Source organism: Anas platyrhynchos, chromosome Z (genome assembly GCF_047663525.1).
Source record: "Anas platyrhynchos isolate ZD024472 breed Pekin duck chromosome Z, IASCAAS_PekinDuck_T2T, whole genome shotgun sequence".
Taxonomy (NCBI): domain Eukaryota; kingdom Metazoa; phylum Chordata; class Aves; order Anseriformes; family Anatidae; genus Anas; species Anas platyrhynchos.
Window position 1 is genome coordinate 12,032,533 of NC_092621.1, and position 20,332 is coordinate 12,052,864.

A 20,332-nucleotide genomic window follows, 5' to 3' on the forward strand; every position below is an offset into this window, starting at 1 on the left:
ACTGTGTGGTGTTGTGCTGAACAATAAAACTGGGGGGAGTGGTCTGGGGGCTGCTGCTGCTCAGGGACTGGCTGGGCATCTCTTGGTAAGCAGTTGTGCTGTGCATCACTTGTTTTGTGTGTGTGTGTGTATATATATATATATATGTATATATAAAATTCTAAAAATTCTTCTTTTTATTTTCCATTCCTTTTCTGTTCTATTAAACTACGTTTATCTCAACCCATGAGCTTTCCCTTTTATTTCCAAATCTCTCTCCATCCCATGGTAGGAGAGGAGAGGAGTGAACAAATGTCTGTGTGGTGCTGAGCTACCTGCTGGGTTTAACCACAATAACTGAAATCTTGGATTTTGAGTACACTTGATATAGTGTAATTGCAAATTAAACACTACAAAAGGAATTTATAGGCATGCTATTCAGAAAAGAAAAACACTTTCTGATAAGATGCCATCTCTCTCTCCCTCTCTCAGAGATAACCATAGTTTTAACAACTGCTTTGTTGCCAAGTTTTACAGTGTTATGTCAATCTAACAATATTTGAAATATGTTTCTTAAAGGCTTGACAAATGGGATGTTAGAATTTCAGCACTTATTTAAGAAAAAATTACTTCAGCCCTTGAAGTCTCTGGAATCTGAGAACTTGAAAATTGTATTGCAAAACAGTTTCTTTTTTTCACAAAAAAAAAAAAAAAAAAAAAAAAAATCAATGTTGAAAAACAAAAGGAATCCTCTCGGATACCTTTGCACCAAGCACACAACTCCAGGTTAGTCATCCCAGCCTCTAACAAAAGGCATCACTGCCAGGACCTTTTAGTTTTCCCCCTGCCACTCCTTAGACCCCACACTTTGCCCCTCAGCACCTACTGAGCAGAGGAGCCCTGAGAACAGAGGTGCCAGGGAATGCTGCCTCTTGTCCTCCCTGTGTGCTGTGACCACTGTTCCTGCCACCCAATGCTGCTGGGGACCAGCGCCATACAAACTGACCTGCCAGCCAAGCAGGGGACAGCTGCAGTACTGGTCTGACTCTTGGCATTAGCGCTGAAGCCTTCAAAGGCCAGATCCTAGCATGAGTTGGATGCTAGACAAGTCCTGGGTGGCCTCCAACCACCCGGTGTCTGTATGGATGTGTCTTCATCAGCGTTGTGCAGTGTTACAGCTCGTAGCAAGCAAATTTTCGTTTGTTGCAGACACACGAGGGAGAAATTAACTGCAGCAGGGCACGTCTATAAGGAAACTTCAGAGTAAGGCAAAATTGAGAGGGGCAGGCTTTGGGTTAGAAAGCAATAGGGAAAGGCAGGTCCCATGCCCTGGGGAAGTGCTATAATGCCATTGAACACTGGGGGGCAAACAAGCACACTGCCTTTGGGAAGGAAAGAAGTGCTGGGCTCTTAGGAAGGCAGCAGACCCATTCCCTTTCCCTTGGAGCATTCTTGGTCTCGGGTAATTTTCTCCCAGCCTACTGCACCCTCCATAGTGGAGAGCACGAAATTTTGTTTTCTAGCTACTGCAAGTAGTTACCTAAAGCAACACGAGGCAGTATTCTCTGGTTTGGTGGACCTGCATGATATGAAGCCGTTACTTTTAATACACAGGTAAAATAGTAATACATGGAGAGGTAAGTTCATTTTCAAGCAGAAATACTTCAGGTGATACAACAAATTAATACAACATGAGTAAACCAAACAAGCATGTATGAAATTGAATACAGCATAGAAGGCAACAGAATTAAGAAACCTTTATCAGAGTTTAGTTTTGCACAACTGGTCCCAAACATTTGCTGTTTAAATAAACAAAGTAGAGCAGCTAGGGAATGAGAAATGAATGCTGGAGACTTAAATGGAAAAGCTCTGTTTTGTAGGTAATTTTTGTACAGCTTTATCATGTCAAAAATAATGTGAAAACATTTTACTGCAGATACCTCCACCCTTTTCCTTCATGAAGCAACTCAGTTACAGTCCAAAAATATCAAATGTCAGCATCAACACATCTCCTATTTACATCACCATCTCCCTGTCTTTTGGCACATTGCAGGGACTGGTGATTTGCAGGCACCAATGCTAAAACTGAGTTGTACCAAGGCAAAGGCTTTTGTGATTCATCCTGAGATACCTAATTTATTTTGAAGAAAAGTGTCTCCCACAAACCACCTTTTTTGCTTGTTTGGAAGTCAAAGAAATCTTTTGAAATCGCGAGAAAGAATGAAAATTGTGCGCGTGTGGGAGCATCTGTGACATTACTAATACTGCAAGTACTCTAAACAAGAGAATCAAAGCTTCTTAAAACATTTTACTTACATGACAGGCCAGTTTATTAAATGGAAGGAAATGACAGGCACTTGTCAGAGAAAGAAAAAGGAAAGCGTCAGGAAGATAAGGCAGCAGGTTTGTTTCCTGCCTCCTTTCATTCTGCCATGACTAGCTCTGTTAAAGTGGGAGAGCTGGAAGGCTGGTTATTGCAAAATATCTGCGTCTTCATCTAGATATATCGTTTGCCGAGACACAACATAGATATTTATTTGATTTTATGTATATGGAAGCAAAATTAGATGAGAAAGATCAGACCCAGGGTCCTTCTAACTTTCAAACTCACATAATTGCAATAGAAACTGATATTAAATATAGAAACTGATCATACTGATAACTCAAATGAAGTCCTGAACTAATGTAGAAAGACAGAAAAGGTGGAACTTCTTAAATTAGTAGCACTAATGTGCTTCTTCAGTGCCTGTAATGTAACTCAGTAACTGAAAAAAATACTTTTTTTTCTCTCTTGTCATGAATCAACATTTTTGACTGTTTCCAGAGACACCTGAAATATATATTTTTTTGCTTCAGAATAAGCACAACCATACTTCTGTTTTAAATAATTTTCCAAATTGTACTTATTTTTTTGCTTGCTTGTGACAAAGACACATTAAGTTGGACATTACTTTTAAGCATTAGAAGCAAATATAGGATGTTTTTATGGGACGACTGTCAAAGAAAAGCTGAATCTATTCTGTTGTGTGCTCTGTAGCACACAACTCATCTGAAAAAAGGAAAGATAATGAGAAAGATGATGTGAGTGCCTGAAACATTTTTCTCTGAACAGACTTGTAAATAAAAGCTTTGATGTTTAAGATAGTCACATCTCCCTTCTCTTTTCAGGTTCACAATTCTTATGTTGCTACAGACCTACCGTCACTCCGTTGGCCTGAATCAATGCCAGCTTTCCCTTTGTGTGAGAGAGCAGAGATAGCACTGACTGTTCAAATTTTAATGTTTTGATGGTATTAAACCTCAAAGAAAATGTTACCAAAAAAAAAAAAAAAAGAAGTAAATGTTGCAAATTTCCTTTCCCATCCTCACACTGGAATTAGAGCTTTATGTAGTTAACCCATTCTCAGCTCCTGAAGCACAGGTCTACATGGTGCTTTGAGTCTTCTCGTCCTACAAAAGTAAATAGCCTCCCCCTTTCCTTATTTTTATGGCTCCACAGAAGTCTTGCTCTTCCCTTCAAAATTCCTCCTCCTGCAAGATGCTGCATCAATGCAAGTTAATGATGGCAATAAGCGAACTGATCCTTCATTTTTTGGCCTTCTCCTCTTTGTCCTGGGTGAGGCCCTTGTGCTCCAGCCATCCCAGCACCTACAAAGTGTTTCAAGCACAGTCCAGGGTGTTAATTCTTACAAGCTCTTCTCTTTCTTGAGTATAACAGGAGAAGGATTAATGAAGAGTCACAAAATAGAAGAAACCATAACACTTGTATTTTTCACAAGGCAGGATGAAGGAGCTGTGGAGAAAGGTACAGTCTGCCATGAACTGAGCCCCATTTGGGGCTTCCAGAGGTGACAGACACAAAAAGGCAGCTGAGGCTTTCACAGGCTTGGTATAATTAATGGGTTTATATAAGGTATTTTTTTATTTATTTTTTCCCCATGAGAATAAATGACTTGCCACACTCTTAAAAACAAACCTGAAGCTGGTGTACCTGTGCAGGGGCTTCTCATGCTCAAATCCAATGATTTGCATGCATTGATGTCAGTTCACACTGTGTGGAGCTACTCCAGGAGATGATGAGCTCAACAGCTAGCTTGCTGAACAGTCAAGACTGCTCATGTGCAACATGTATATAAAAACATACTTGGCAGCAGTCTTTCTCTGTATCCCCATTCATTAAAAATATTGCATTAGTGGATAGCTTCATGGTGCTTAGCACGTAACATAACAAATGACAATCTCCAGAATAGAGGAAGCATAGCATAAATACAGTATATCACTTTCACAAACAAAGGGCCTTTGAAACTCTGGCAATATAATAAAAATAGGAATCAAACTCCATACTCAATTAAACACAAATAACTGGACTGTAGAGGTTAGAGTTACATATGTACAATAATTCATGACAACCTTTGCAGAACTGAATTGACTTAGAGCATTCTGTAAAGAACAAAAAACATTTCACTCAAGGCTAGACATATGCAGGTAAACAGAGAAAACAGATACTACATTAAGGTAAATACTGTTATTTCCAATGCCAAGGTTTGACTGGCTTACCACCATGAATACAATTCTTATTTTCACCAAGTTTATTTTTTTCAATTATAGTATCAAAGTCAAGAGGACAGACTTTTAAGAATTAAAAAATTGCACGTTTCCTGTAGATCGATTGTTTAGGTGCCTAAAAATGGATTTGCAGAGCAGCCTTAGCCAAACTTTCAAAACTGGCAAAGCCAGCCAGTACTTTCATTTCATTTGTAAACAAGCAGCAGGATCCAGTATAAAATAATTGCTTTAGTATTATGCTTTTAAACAATAAGCTTCAACGTTTTTTACATTCCAACCACCTTCCATACCCAAATCTCCTTTTGTGATAGCCAGGAGGTTAATATACCATTTAATGATCCTGCTAATCATGACATAATAGCACCATGGCTTATGACACCTGTTTGATACTCCTGCAGCTTTTGACTACCAAAGAATATAGCCCCACACTTAAGATACTTTTAAAACAAGATAAATAACAACTTTAATCCCAACTCTGTCCATTTTTATCACTTCTTCAATTTATCATACATTTCATCTACTTCCACAAACTGATAGTAAGTTTCATGGCTTCTCAAGCAGGGCATCAAGACACCACAGGCAGACATGTCTTCACATACAATACAGTGTGTTAATACACTGAGGTCAGCAGGAAGGAAGTAGTAAAGCACCCAAAAAAGAGAAACTTTCAATCTGAGGCTTGAGGCAACCAGTTTTACCAGGTCTTCACTTTGCAGATAAGTGATGCTCTGGAATTGCAACTGCTCCGAGCAGGTAAGAGAGGAGGGTGTACCAGTAGCATCAGCATGGCAAGAACACCAGTGCTACTGACCCAAAAAGAAAACATTCCCCTAGGGGAATTTCTTCCAATTGCTTCACGCAGTCCTACCCCACATATCGAACACAAAAAGCAACAAAGCAGCAGCCGATCAGTGACACCATCGATGCAGAAATCACAGTGACCACACTGCCAGCTACACTAACCAGGAGCCCCAGGCCCACACCAAGAATGATCTGGGCCAGCTGGACCATGCAGGTAAGAGCGGCGCAGTCAATGCCCTTCCCTCGCCTGTGATCTGTGTCTTGTTCATCTTCCTGCAGACTCTGGACCTGCAAATAAGCAAAAAACAAGATTCAGGGAAGGGAACTTAAACACTGCTAGTAACTTGCACCTCTCAGCTAATGATGCACTGTCATGACATTCAAGTGCAGCAAAACAAGCCAATAGCTCTCCTTTTCCTTTCCATCTTCTCCTGCCTGTCCCACAGAGGTTACAAAGTTCAAACAGATTTTACAAGTGATAGTAAGTTTTCCAAATTGTCCCTTTTCTCCCACCTCCAACTTTTCCCTCTACCCCTTCTTTCAAGGAAGGAATCGAAGAATGATCAGCAAAACCAATCCTTTCCTTGAAGTTCAGGTCTACTTGAGCTCTGGCAAACTAATATAAGGAGAAAAATTCACTGTACAGGACACCCTGTCAAGGATGTTTTCACTCCAGCTCTCACATGGCTGCATCATACAATCATCTAGCAATGACAGAATGGAAAAGGAATGGAAGAGACCTTCAAGATCATCAGGTCCAACTGTAAGGACAGCCTCAGGGGGTATTGAGACATAGTATGTCCCACACACATACAGATCATAATTTGTTGTAATGGAGCTCTTGTGCTCTGAAGTTATGCCTCAAAGCACATAAAGGAGTTCACTATTAAAATCTAACTGTAATGCTTTTATTTCTGAAAAAAAAAAGTCTGAGAATGAATGTACAGACTAGGATTCTTCTACATTACAGAAGGCCATTATCAGCTATGACATTCAAATGACACACATAGAAGAGGAAAAGGTTTTATTCTATATGAGCATCTCATATACAAGCACCATGTGAGGTTGGCTGAACACTGGAACAGGCTGTCCAGAGAGGTTGTAGAGCTTCCACCCACGGAGACCTTCAAAACTGAACTGGACATGATCACAGGCAATGTGCCAACTGCTCTGTTTCATTGGAAAATTACATAAAAGTTTACGTATTTATTGTTCTTGCAGTTGAATGGAGACAGTTGCTTTGTAATACACAGAGGGTTTCTGTGCTGTGTGCTAGCTGAGCTGGACTCTATCCAAATGCTCTTGATTGTGATTAGGATATTTTTTTCAAGACCTGTTATATTGTTTTTGAGCTGTTACCACCCAAAGCTCAAAATTACTGGAGGCAGTGTCTTCCTAATCCCGTAGATGAAATTGAATTTGGATCCCAGGGAACAGCAGCATGGAACAGGAATTGAAAGGGCAGCATTTTAAAAACCAGCACATGATTTTGGTTGACTGCATACTGAGGGAAAAAGTCTGTTCTTTGTTTTGGAATAATGCAGACCTTTCCTCTGAAGTATTTTCAATTTTAGACACAATTTCTTTGGAATTACAACTGTTTTGCTGTGCTCTGCCCAGGGTTCCTATGTGTCAGTAGTTCTGACCACAATAATATGAATGTGTGAATGAACACGATCTTGCACTTGATGTTTCCTCTTTACTTATCTTTTTTTTCCTATTATAGAAGGTTTGGGACAAACCTAATTCTGTTAATGTCAGATCTCACGTAGAATTATCATTTAACGTCTGGCATAGCAAGTACCATACACCAAACAAGAAACAATCAGTTCTCTCACAACTCACATTTGAAGCCTATTAAGTACAAAGTCCATTCACACTCAGCGTATTCTATTTCACTTCTATCTTGAAACAAGTCTGAGTCAGAGATGGGCTATAATTTACTTATAACTACTTTACTCCCTTTCTCTGAGCTGGCTGGCCTAAGATTAGGGTTGTGATCCTACCCCAAACTGGGTTCAGACCCTGTCTTTTGTTAAATCCCTCTGAAATTCTGCATTGTAATTGTTTTCTGTTGGAAGAAACAGGGAAATTAACTGAAAAATTGCGAATCGGATCTATGAAATATTTATTCACCTTGAAACATCCTCCTAGGATTCAACAGAGTAATTTAGGGTTTTCTTGTACTCATCATTCAGGTGATGATGCTTAGAAGTCATATAGAACAGTAGGATATGTTCTCATGGACTTAATCTAGTCCTGTGCTGATCTCAAGTATATATTTTTTTTTTGCTTTTCAACTGTTCAACACTTTCTATATTAATTTCTTCGAATGTCACTGGACATAATGAGAACTTTTCCTAAGTCCTCCCAATTCTCCTTAATCCTTCTTGTTTCCAGCTCTCTTACTAATTTGAGAGAACTTTTCCATTAAAGAGCTAAACTCTTTACAAGACTTTAAGATCTTGCTGTGTCCAGTAACATGATAGAAGGAATGCAGGCTTTTCCAGATTTCCTTTGGAAACAGGATTTCATGCTGTGGAAGACCAAAAAACAACCCCAGACATTTAGAGGGAGAACAAGAATGTGGAGTACAATTTATTACTGAACTACATAAAGCTGTTCAGCTGTTCATACTTGAATTGCATATCTTTATCAGCTAACAGTTTTTTGTAAGACTTTGCAGTTAACTGAAACTTCTGACAGCTTTTACAGCCTGGTTATTAACTTTAGGGCCTCAGAAGTCAGCTCCTCAGCTAATATGAAGAGGCTATGCTTCCCTGAAGTAATTTGAGTTTGGCAGCTGCTCAGCCTGAGCCCCTTGCATTTAGAAACAAGGGCATACACACACAGATGAGAGATCAATGGTGCACAGAGCAGTGGTTTAGATTTGATTCTCAGGAAGGCAGTCTTTGAAAGCAATGCAAATTGGAGCCCTGTTATCCTCTTCCTGCCTGAACATGTATTGTGACTGGCTTTGTTTCAGCTGGGATGATAAATAATTATTTGTCTCAATGCAGGACTCTGTTTGGAGAGCCTGGAGCTGGGACATTAGCTGCGAGGTGTCATGTAGCTACATGACAACTAATAATATTAGTGTTGTTTAATAAAGTCTTGAACATCTTTATGTCAGAAACTTTCTGTTCATAATATGTCACCATAAATAGTTTGAAATTACAATTAAAACCTGTTTGCCAGTTCTATCCAATGTTCTGCCAAAACAGACTAAACAGATTTATCCTTCTTTAGACATTGAACTTACCTCTTCTTCTCTGTGATACTCTGCAATGAGTTGGAATGGCACTGTGTACAGTGTGCTGGACATGACACCAAAGAGGGAACACAGAGCCAGAGTGGAATAGACATTGGGAAACAAGCCAATTAATCCAGTACCTAATCCAAAAAGTAGGTATCCAATGAAATAAAGTCCCTTTAATCCTATGTATTGCAGAAGGATTTTCTGCAGGTCTGGGGAAAGAAAGAAAAAATGCTGCTGAGACTAGAACAGAATAAGTCACATTTCATTGGGGAATTCCTTTAAGGAGTTTTATTTCGTAAGATGAAATGAAGGAGAAAGGTATTGATTTTGGAAGTTGCCTTAAATTACTGTGGTTATAAACTTGCTGCAGAATACTTCTTTCTGCTAACTGTCTCTGGAGATACATTTATTCAGACATAACCAAGCTCTGAGAAGAAGTAGTTAACAGCCATTCTGGAAGAACTGCCCCATTGACAACCTCAGACATTTCCGCTGTTTGATTACAACAGGAACATTTGGCATCAGCCCTTGTCTGAGCTGAAAGAGGTGCTACATAAATGCCTATAGTTAAGCTCCAAATGAGAAAGCTTCTTTTAGATGCTCACTTCAATTCCCAAAATGCTCCTAATTTGAGTTTTTGGATAGCAAGAAATTTTTAAATCCTGGGTAAGAGCTATGGTGAGATTTATTTGAGAAGCTGTGCTAGAGTATTTACACATAATTTTTGAGAGCAAGGTTCATTTTTTTGGCAAGAACTTCTACTGTACTGTGAAAAGGTCATTTTGTGAGAAATGCAGATGGGGAGAGACCATCAGACCTTTGAAAACCTAATGCTACAGGTCTGCTAGGTGAAAGAGCATCTCAGAATGATAACCACGGCTTCGATTTTACTCTGACATTTACCTTTAGCATAATATTCAGTGTTTAGGGTCAGTTCATATGCAGCACAATGCCTTAGTCTTAAAGTGACCCCTCATCACATGGTCCAAACAGGAACTGCTCATGTCAAGATACAGATTTATAACGCTGCTGAGAATGTAATATTTCTTAAAGTTTTCATGCAAAAAAAAATATTTGGCATCACTTTATTTTTTTAAACAATGGCAAACTGAAAGCAGTATAAACACTGATTTAAAACAGTGTTGGAGTACATTCCTGGATACTTACAAGAATAGACTGAGGATGAAATTGCATTGATGCACAGCCCCCAGCATCCAACCTCTACGCCTCTTCTGTAGGTAAGGTAAACTGTGGAGTTATGAGGTGCATAAGGACTACCTCGGTATACAACCTGAAAGAGACCATAGAGGTCACAAAAGACAAGGATGCATTGCATGTATACAATACCTCCTGCTTACCATAACATGGGACTCAAGACAGGGCCTCATCCCTGGTAGGGGTGATGATTAGCACCCAAGAAATCTTTCAAGCAGCGTCCCCATCATCCATTTGCAGTTCTTCAGATTTCACACTCATTTCTCCCAGACTCTCACGTACCAGATTTGTCCTCATTTCTTACCCTCAATTTTTTTCTGTTCTGTCCACTCATTTGCCCTTTTTCCTTTGAGTGTCCCATCTCCCACTCTCCTTCTCTCTCTGCTTCTGCTTTCCTGCTTTAGCATCTATTTTCTAAATTATCTATAATTACTTTTTTTTTTTTCTTTCATGCTGCACATACGTCGTTCCAATCAGTCATTCTCTTATTCAGTCCCCTATCCAGCCAAGCAAAATTTTTCTTTTAGGTGTTCATATACACTGCAGGAAACCAAAACTCCCTCTCACTTAAAGAGACCAAAAAAAGGCAAGGAAACATGGCATACTGGATGGGAGTCACTGACATTCCTTCAGATTTGTAACAATATCTTGTTTCTTTTTGGTGGAGGAGGAGATGCTACAAGGGAAGAAAAGCAAGAGGATTTTACACCTTTACCTGTCCCATGAAATCCGTGAAGAAGAGCATGTTGGACAGGAAAGCCATCCATCCAAACAGGTGGCTCACACACAGATAACGATAGTGGGATGGCATGCTGAAAAGCGTCTTCAAGAGTGACTTAAGGGTCATCCGCCTTTGAGTCTAAAAGCAAGTATTTAACAATAAGACTGTATTATTGCCCTGAAAGCTAATAAAATAGCTGGCGGCAAATGGAGAAGGCCTCAGTATCTTTTCATTGCTAAACTTCCAAAGTGTTTTATTTGTTATTGCTAGGATGGGTTGCTTGAGTACTGAATGTCCTTCACTGTATATTTGACTTGTAAAGCCATTGTATAGTAAAGTCATCTGAAAGATCACAGAGACTTGGGGAGCTGGGGTACACCAGCAGAGATGTAGCAACACTGCTTGTTGTTACAGGCAGTAGAATTATTGATTACCACTAGAACCAAGTGAAAATTTTCTGCCAAAACACATTCAGCAGGGGCTCAAAAAACAAAAGAAAACAAACATGAAAAGAATTATTTCCTCGAGACAATTAGCTTTCCATCACAGATTTAAAGCTGCCATGGAAAATAATGAAACCCAAAAATATCTCCTCAGAACTAAAGTATATCAGTTGCGGAGTATTGCAGTTCTGAGACTTTGTTCCCATTCCTCTTTCTATGTCCTATGTTCCCTAAGAAACTTAACCTCTTCTGGTGTATAATCACTATGGAATTTCCACTACATCTTCCCCCTCAAGAGGCAAGAAGAGGTGATACATGACAGGAGATGCAGCACCACCCAAAACCCTATTGTCCAGATAATGTAAGCTCCAGCACCTGAACACCCCCACCTCATGGGCAAAACAACTGAATACAACATCAAAAACATTATAGGTATGGGTTAACAAATCTCACTGACATGGAAAAACAAATAGTCTTGCCACCTTCAGTGCCCTACCTTATCTCCCTCTTCCTTGTCTGAACCCTGTGCCCAAAACCTCTTTTTTTTTTTTTTTTTTTTTATTTATTTATTTTGTTTTGTTTTCAGTCACAGACATCAGGTCAGATCACCTCTTTCGCTTGATTTCTTCGGTGCTTCAGGTGTGCTTGATGTCAGGCATTTGCAACATACATGTAGAGTCCTTACTACTTAAAAGCTCCTGCATGGTTCTTTACTTTCAGAGAAAGACAAATGTTATTTTTTAATACTATTCTGTGCATGATGGAACACTTCCAGTTTTCTCTAGCAATATTCGGTGGCAACAATGGAGAGGTGGTGAGGAAAGCTGTATGGCCACTAAATGTGGATGAACTTTAATGTTATGTTCATTGCTGGAAAGCTGAATTGTGTCTTCAATTTGCTGTTAGCTGATAACTTTTCTCCTTCCTTTAGTGCTCTAGCTACTTTTCGCAATTCTGCTTTCCTTTGAACTAGGTTATCCTGCAAGCTGATCTATGAACAATCACCACATATAAAGTTGGAAAACACATTGCTCCAGTGTGAGGTTTTTAATCCTCATAGGAATGCCAAAATTCAAGTCACTGACTTTTACCTTGAACTGCATATTGTCTAAATCCCTTGGAATTTCTCTCAGTATCACTGTCTCTTTTAACTGTATTTTAAACAGAGTAATCATTCTATTCAACTATAATTATACAAAAAACAAAACAAGGCAGTTCCACACTAACTCATTAGCGTCATTTCAAGGATAATTGCTATTGTTTGACTTAGCTTATATAATTTGTTCAACTCTTCCACAAAGTTCTTCAAAATAGGCTTTCTAAGGTATTTTCAAGGTATTAGGATACGGTCAGGGAAATTAAAGGGGCAGTAATTCCAAATAATAATTTGACAGTTAGACATGCTTTCTTTCTATTTAGATATTTTAAAGAGTAGAAACGGAAACAGAAATGTTTAATACATATGTTTAGTGCCCTCCAATGCACAATCATTTAAAATCTCACAATACCTAATCATTTTTTCTACAAAATTGCTACAACTCAAGGCTGATTCATAAGGATTCATATTACAAGCTTTATGGCCATAGATCCGGAGTAATTTGGCATCAAAATAAAGAACAAGAGAAGAATATTTTTGGATTTCTGTTCATACCATAACAGGTCAAATCTCATTAATAACCATGGACGCTATTAGTATGTAAGAGCATAGCCCTTAATTTAGAAGAAATACGGCCATGATGCCTGCGGTGAAAAAAGAGACACAGAAAAACAGGAAGACAAACCATTTATTCAAGGAAGTAATTACAGTGATGAATGAACTCAGAAAACATGTGCCACAGGAGGCAGACCACTGCGGTAGTGAGAGTGTCCAGAATTTGCACAAGCCCAGGCACATCAAACAAACATGAGACAGATCAAAGCACAATGAGCATCTGATGGGCTGTCCAGCTAAAATCCTAGAAAGAAAGGCAACAGCAGAAGCTGGCCTGCAGTGCATGACAGAATTTTTCTTCGGGTGTCAGATGCTACTGATTCACTGGTATTAGTTCTTGCCAAGCAAGAGGCTAGCCCAGCCCCCTCTCTTCTTCATTGCCCTTCCTTTCTTTTGGAGCTTGCATTGCCCAGTCAATGACACAGAGTGTCTCTGACAATTTGAAGGATGCTCAGAGATAACTGTGCTGCTGAAGGATGCTGTCTGCTCAGGTTGGCCTGAGGTAGGGAAACGGGGAAAACACTGCAGTGTGCTAGCCATATTCTCCTGACACTACTGCTTTGCTGCCAGTCCCTCACCGTGTGTCTGGCATCCTCACCAGGCAGTGTGCATCTTTTATTCTGGCTTTGTGTGGTGTCTGCTATAATAATATTCTTATCTGGGTTGCGATTACCAAGTGCTGCTAGAATACAAGTGTTAAATAGTAAAAGATAATAAATCCATTATATTGGTACTTTAAATATGAATTCGGGTTTTCTAACTTAAAATCATCTGTGTGTTCTCATTAATTTTTAGCTTATTTCCTAAGAATTGTGTCAGGGATATATACACATAATGCCAAGAGATAAGAAGTGAAATTAAAACAGCCAACTGTTTCATTACTTACTGCCATACTAGGAACCAAACATATATATTAACCTTTGCATACCTAGGATACCATGAAAGGGCGGTAAGAATTTCCACATTAAAAGTCATCAACAAAACAGTGAAAACCACTACGTGTTCCTAAGACTATTCTATAAATGTGTTCCCCAGATATTTTTCAGGTAGGTTCACCTTTTCTTTGCTGCCTTAGCTTGAAGCTATCTCTCATAAGAATTCAGCATGAACAAAATACCAGTGATTACTTGCAAATACAGGGTATTCTCTCCCACCTAGAATTCTGTCAAAGGCACAGCTACACCATCACTTCAGAATAAAACTAAAACCCTGGAAGTGACGTCGCACTGTTGCTTAAGTAGCAATTTCAAACAAATCAACACCATCAATAAATCCTCAATGAAATACCGAGCAGTAGCATAACTGAAATGTTTATCAGACCAGGGAACTAACTCTTCATATGTACTAAATGTGGAAGCGTGTTGACATCAACGGGAGTTGCACATTTATATCAAAGATTAATGGTCTGTAGCTCCTGTCCACAATGTGTTGTTAATTCTGCCAGGACTGAAGGACAAATTATATCCTCTTGACAAATTTCAGATGAGGAGGATACAAGAAACTGACTAAGGGTGGAAACTTGAATCTGGTTCTCCCTCATCCCTGCCAACTGTTCAAAGCATCAGGACTAGTCTGTCTCCATCTGTCTTGCTGGAAATACTTTACAAATAACAAAAAAAGAAAAGAAAGCAGACTTTCTACTGATGCTGCATCCTGGTGGAGGATTCTTTTACTGAGCGTGTGTGTGAAAGGGGTATATTTTAAATAGTCAGCATTAGCTAATTAAAAGGCTGTTGGTCTCCAAGGATGGAATGATATGGGCTACAAAATCATCTCTGCACTTACCTCTGTACATGATGTAGCAGCGTGCTTCTTTGGTTTTGCTGCAGCATTTATTTCAGTACATGCTATGTATCCATTCCTGATTTCCTCTATGGAGCTATACTTCCTGGGGTCAGTCACTTCCAACAATAACCTTGTCTCTTCTTTGTTATATCTGAGCGGGACTTCAGGAATACTGCGCAGATGTACAGTAAGGCAGATTAGGAAAACCAAGGCTGACAAGAGGAAAATCACCTGGAATTCCGATGTTAAGGAATATCCTAGTACGGTTTGACCCCAATCCACAGCACCTGTCAGGTAACCCAGGGCTCCTCCTAAGCCTACACGGGGGAAAAAAAAAGGGGGAAAAAATCTACTGGTATTCACAAAATAAACAAACAGCACACAATACCCTCAACATGTGATTCCCTCTAGTAATGATTGAATAAACACCCTTCAGATATCATTATACGTGGAAAGAATCACAAGGAAGTGGAACACTGAGCTATTCACACATATGAGCAGTTACCAAAATGTCTCTTGGAAAATATCCTTGGTTCTGGTGGATGGAGCTCTCAAAAAAAGACCCAAATATTTAGCAACATGGACCTCCATCTCTTTGCCAGCCAATATTCTGTATGATTCAGAAACATTTCTTTGAAGCTGTCTTTTCTTTGAAACAGTGAGTAACACAAAATAAAACTCTACTGGAACATGTGTTTTCTGAAACTTCATAGAAAAAACAATTTTCCTATTACATCAAGACTATCTGTACTTCAGACTTTGTAAAATGTACTTTATACAGCAGAATCTGAACAGTAATACTGCTTCCATGTTGTTTTTTGTTTGCTTGTTTGTTTGTTTGTGTTGTTTTTTTAGGAAAGGAATGAAATAAAACCCGTTGTTTTGTAATCACCAAAATCCAAGTACCTCTCCACTAGGAAAGGAAAACAAAAAGGAACGAATATAAATGAGAAATTCCTCTTATTGAGCTTCCCCATCTCAGAAAATTTAGCCTTCTCATTTTACTGTTTACTCTATCTTGTGTCTCAAAGTTAATAAAAAAAGAATTCAGTCTATTGTTTTACAATTCCTTCTTTCTGATGAGAGTGCAAGCTGTTTCAGAAGCACAAGGTACAAGTGTACACTGTTACATCCAGCACGTAGCTTTGGCAGGGGAGGCAGCTTTGCACAGTCCTGCCACCTCGTTAACCAGGTGGTTCTGCAGGATGTGGAAGTGACCCAGCACAGAAGCATCTGAAGGACTTGGATGTATTTCTGCTCCTCTGCTTAGGAGAACTGGAGACAATGCACGGCAGAACCATTCTGTCCAACAAAAAGTAACAGAGGTAACAAGAACCACGTATGCTTCGCCTAAACACCACGTCATTATCATTCCATTCTGGGCTTTCTGTACTTATTTCCCTCTTGGGTCTGATCACAGCCCTCCTTCCTTGTGCCCTACTGGATGGGGACTGTATCATTGCTTTTCTAATGAAAAACAATTAAGCTGTTAATATCTTTTGGAAGAAAACTTACACTAAATGTTTGCACAGCAGTTAATGCTTGATGCTCGAGGTCTTTTTTGCATACTGTTTTGACAAAAAGTAATCATGATATTGGAATGCACAGTCTGTGTGTTGTGTGTTGGGTATGTGCAGTCTTTCTTCTACTTGTCTCAGTTTTATATCTGCAAGCTATCCAGTTTCATGTTTGAACTTTAAAAATGGCAAAGACAAATTGGAGAGCAGTCTTGGGGATAGTTAATGTAAAAAGAAGGAACTAAATAGGGGAAAGATAATAATACATAAAACAGAAGCAATTAAAAAGGGGAAGGAAGGATGCTTTCTGTATTTAATAGAGACAGAGAAAAGGAGTAATATATTTTAACTATAGGAAATGTATATTAAGATTAGATTTTAGGGAAAAACATTTAACAGCAAGGCCAGTGAAATGCTGGAGCAGGCTGCCTTGGGAGGGCTGCAGAATCTCCAGCTGGGCAACTACCCATCCAAATGGGTTTAGGCACAGAAGATCTTGATATAGTGACAAGGTGTTGGACCAAATAATATGGAGAAATCTGTTCTGCTTGCATTTAATGTGATTTATCTTACATCACTTTTCACCACACAAATGAATCAGTTCAGTAGCTCTGAATGTAGAAATCAAAACTTTTTAGTAGGAAAAATAGTAAAGAGTTCTGCTGAAGGCAGGAGACTTAGAGTCTCACTCCTCATTCTGTCCAAATGAGTGATTGATTAAAATGTTGTCTGTGGGTTTCTAATGGCTCATACTGACTTCATTCCCATGTGGCTTCAGGGTTCTCTTAGAATCTGTGCCCAGGTTCCAGGATGCAGCTATTTCGTATATCCAAAATCTGTCTGTTGCCAATAGCTACTACACCTCCCTCTCAAATGGGGTAACCACCACCGAATCCATGTGCTTCTGCTCTTGGTATGGTTCAGATGCCACAAAAATCTGCATCAATACAGACTGCATGACTTCTCATCTAGCCTGTTTTTTGTCTAGACCTTTCACAGTGACTGCTCTCAGACACAGCTGGAAGCTCCTCCAAAGTCACACTACAGGTGCGCAGCCTTATGTGCATTGCCTGTTTGTTTCCTCAACACAGGGCAAAGCCTTCTGCACTGCATGAACTCTTTCCTTCCGTAACTCAGCAACTTTTCAAACGTCTAAAGGCAATCACATGAAGCAAGTTTTTGGACTGAACCCCTTGGTCTTATTTTCTGGAAGTTAGTGATTTTACATAAACTTCTATTTCTAAAGTGGAGGGCAGCATATGTTGGAGCACTGTCGAAGAACAGAAACCAGCTGTACTGCTGGTTACTTGCTCTGTCATGTGCTGAGTCAAAAATACTTATTTGTAAGTGCTACACCAAGGAAACAAGATCCTTCTCTTAATTTTTCCTTCACCAAAAACTTGAAGAAAATCAGAACAAAATGACTAAACTCTACTTCATTTTTTTTTAAATAGTTAATTACCCTTAATTGAACCGTGGCTATACTACTGTAAATGTTTATGCCTGCAGCCTTCTGCAGCAGAATTCTTGTAGCAGCAATCACAAGTTGCTGTGCTCTGAAGTAGTGAAAACCCAGCAACAAAAGACCCGTGACTGAAGCACAGAATCAGATGATCAGTTCATTCAAGATTAGCACCGAGTGATTATAAAATCCATGCAACTGCCTTCCCCTCCATCAAAGTAGGAAGAAAAATAAAGGATCTGAGTACCTGTGAAGAGGGCATGGCAATGCAGACCCTTCTCTTTATCCTGATGAGAGCAGACATCAAATAAATATGCTTTGATAGGGCCATCAATAAAGTCAGCTGCAAAATCAAAAAGCACTACTCCCAGCATGGTAACAACTATCGCCCACGTCTGCTTGTCTCTCCCATCGATGAAAGCTACAAAAAGAAAAAAAAAAAAGCCTCATTCTGACAGCAATAGTGTCATGTTTTGCAAAACCCCATTTTTCTTTCCAGAAACCTCCAAATCTAAACAACGCTGTTACGCATGAGAGCTCAGTCATAACAGAATGACATCTAAGAAGCAGGATAACTATATTTTGAGTTTGCGTAGCTCTGAGATGTGCTAGGTTGACTTTTATACACAAGCAGGAACTTGGCAGCTCAAGGCTCTGCAATCGAGAGCATCACTAGCCTTTCTCTACTCTATGCACTTCCATTGCATGTTCTGGTAGCCTAAAATACTTGCATTTTGGAGTATTTATTTGTTTTACTCCTTTTGTTCCACCCTTGCTCTGTTATAGACAGTCAAGAGTTGGCTAACATCTCTTTCTGGGTAAATGATTACACATACATACAACAGCAGCAATATCCGGAAACAGAGAAAAAATCTGTGAAAACACGCTCCTCCCCACAGGAAGGAGACACAAGCCACAATGATAGTGATGACTTTCTAGCAAATCTTTGAGAAGTTAGATATCAAGCTAAAATAAAACAGCATCTGGGGACATCACTCCTATCTGATTTTGCACACTCCAGGTGCAACAGGGTTTCGAAGGAGTTCTGATTTGTATTATTCACCAGCATAACACATTCCTGAGCCAAGCAAGTGCTGCAATAATTAAAGCTACATTAAAAGATGAATTACAGATAAATTTGAATGCCGACCCATCTAAAATACAGACTAATAGACATTCTCTTAAGATTTGTACTACATCATACAAACAACATAAACCATTTAACTTAATAAGGTAGATTTTAGTTCTTAAAAACTTTTCTAGGCCCAAGCAGAGTATGAACCGACCAGGCAAGCACATCAACATACAAAATACCGTAATCACATGCACAAACTACAGAACAGTACATACAGGGCACATAACATGCAGCATTAGGGCTGAACATAGATTGCAGTGCTCCTCAGCTGCTTCAGTGCCACCGAGTAACGTGCTACCCAATGTTAACACCCAAGTTTTACAGGGAAATAAAGGAACCCCTCCTTTCTTTCCAATTCAAAACACCGGCATGAGTTTTGTCTGTCAGCACAGCACATTCCCCTCACTCACCTGAGATCATCTCGTCCCCATTGAGGTACAAAGCCATGCCTACCAGCATTATGATGCCCAGACCCAGAATGTACGGTCGCCTCCTGCCCCAGCTACAGGTGCAGTGATCACTGGCTGAACCTACCACGGGCTGCAGCACGAAGCCCAGGATCGGGCTGATGAGCCACACCAGGCTGTAGAGGCTCTTGGGCAGCCCTACACTGAGCAGCACCGGCGTGACAAAGGCAGCCTCCACAGCATAGCAGAACTCCCTGCCGAACATCGCCATGCTGTGCATGACCAGCCTTCCCGTCGGTCGCTTCTTCGGTACCACCATCCCGGTCCTGGTCACGGATTGCTGCATAGCCTTCTCTTTCCCTCTGGTGTGGTCCAGGTCGGTCATGGCCACCTCAGAAGAGGGTGGAAGGGCCCTGTGGAAGCTCTGTTTGGTTAAGGTCATGGCTCTGGTTACTCGCCCCGGCCTGGCAAGTCGGTGCTGCCTGCTCTGGCTGACATGGAGCGCGGGTCATATGCCGGGTGGATTTGGTCTGCAGTGGGGGAGGGACTCACATACTTTTATGGCTCTGCGATCACAAGTTATGAAAGGAAGGGGGCGGGGATGAGCGTTAACATTAGCAGATCTGCCCTCCTGGATGTCTGCAAAGCAGGACTAAAGCGTTACTGTTGAAGCGTGAAACATGCCTACAACGGGAGCATACATCACATGGGCACGGCGCAGGATCAGCCCGGCACAAATCTGCTCCTCTTGCTGCTGCAAGACAGCGGTGACACCAGGAATAGAGAGCCCTCATCTCTCCACTCAGCAAACAACCCGCACGCCGGAGGGCTGAATTCCTGTAGGAGGGGGAAAAATACAAATATAAATCTATAATCACATATCCAGAAAAGGATTTCGAGGCACTTGATGAAGATAAGCGAGCCTACCTATTGTTCTATTGCTGGTGACAGACACACAGCTTGACAGAAGTCTGTCAAACAGCAACTGCTGAATATTTTATTGCATCTGCTCTGTGCCACCCTCGATAAACTGATTATTTTCTTGGTTTCTAAAAAACAACGGGGTATCAGGATCACTTAGTTTTTGTTTTGTTTTGAAACAGTCTCACCTGCCACATAAACTTTTGGCAAGAAAACAGAAGGTTTTAGAAGAAATCTATAGTGACACACCAAACCCCATTCCTTTTAGGTCAGCCACCTGACACAGGCAGCTGAGCCAACCTATGCTGAACTTAGCAGTAGTTTTTATATTGACCTCAGCAAATATTGGGTCAAAACCTGGGTGTGCTGTAAAGTAAGTTTGACAACGTTGATTCTACGCCAACACAAGC

General features: G+C 40.1%; 1 protein-coding gene across 2 annotated transcripts; it reads right to left on the reverse strand.

The window, feature by feature from the left end:
• Nucleotides 1-1,549: 1,549 nt before the first annotated feature.
• On the reverse strand, nucleotides 1,550-19,925 carry SLC45A2 (solute carrier family 45 member 2). 2 transcript variants are annotated; one of them, XM_038170508.2, is made up of 7 exons: nucleotides 19,005-19,912; nucleotides 17,707-17,880; nucleotides 14,481-14,797; nucleotides 10,536-10,679; nucleotides 9,773-9,896; nucleotides 8,609-8,814; nucleotides 1,550-5,634 (listed from the first exon to the last, which is right to left on the reverse strand). In XM_038170508.2, the coding sequence occupies exons 1-7, from the start codon at nucleotides 19,441-19,443 to the stop codon at nucleotides 5,410-5,412; spliced, it is 1,629 nt and encodes a 542-aa protein (XP_038026436.1). In that variant the 5' UTR covers nucleotides 19,444-19,912; the 3' UTR covers nucleotides 1,550-5,409. The 2 variants fall into 2 exon arrangements, with proteins under 2 accessions (XP_038026436.1, XP_071887463.1); XM_072031362.1 differs by lacking the exon at nucleotides 8,609-8,814 and having other exon boundaries at nucleotides 5,469-5,634; nucleotides 19,005-19,925.
• Nucleotides 19,926-20,332: the final 407 nt, after the last annotated feature.

Bases quoted from the DNA above. Each gene is read 5' to 3' on its own strand.
- SLC45A2 (XM_038170508.2), bottom strand. From the start codon at position 19,443: ATGACCTTAACCAAACAGAGCTTCCACAGGGCCCTTCCACCCTCTTCT. The intron at 17,881-19,004 runs GTGAGTGAGGGG...TTCTTTTTGTAG, and splicing joins TGGGGACGAGATGATCTCAG to CTTTCATCGATGGGAGAGAC. The intron at 14,798-17,706 runs GTACTCAGATCC...TCCCCCGTGTAG, and splicing joins TTGCCATGCCCTCTTCACAG to GCTTAGGAGGAGCCCTGGGT.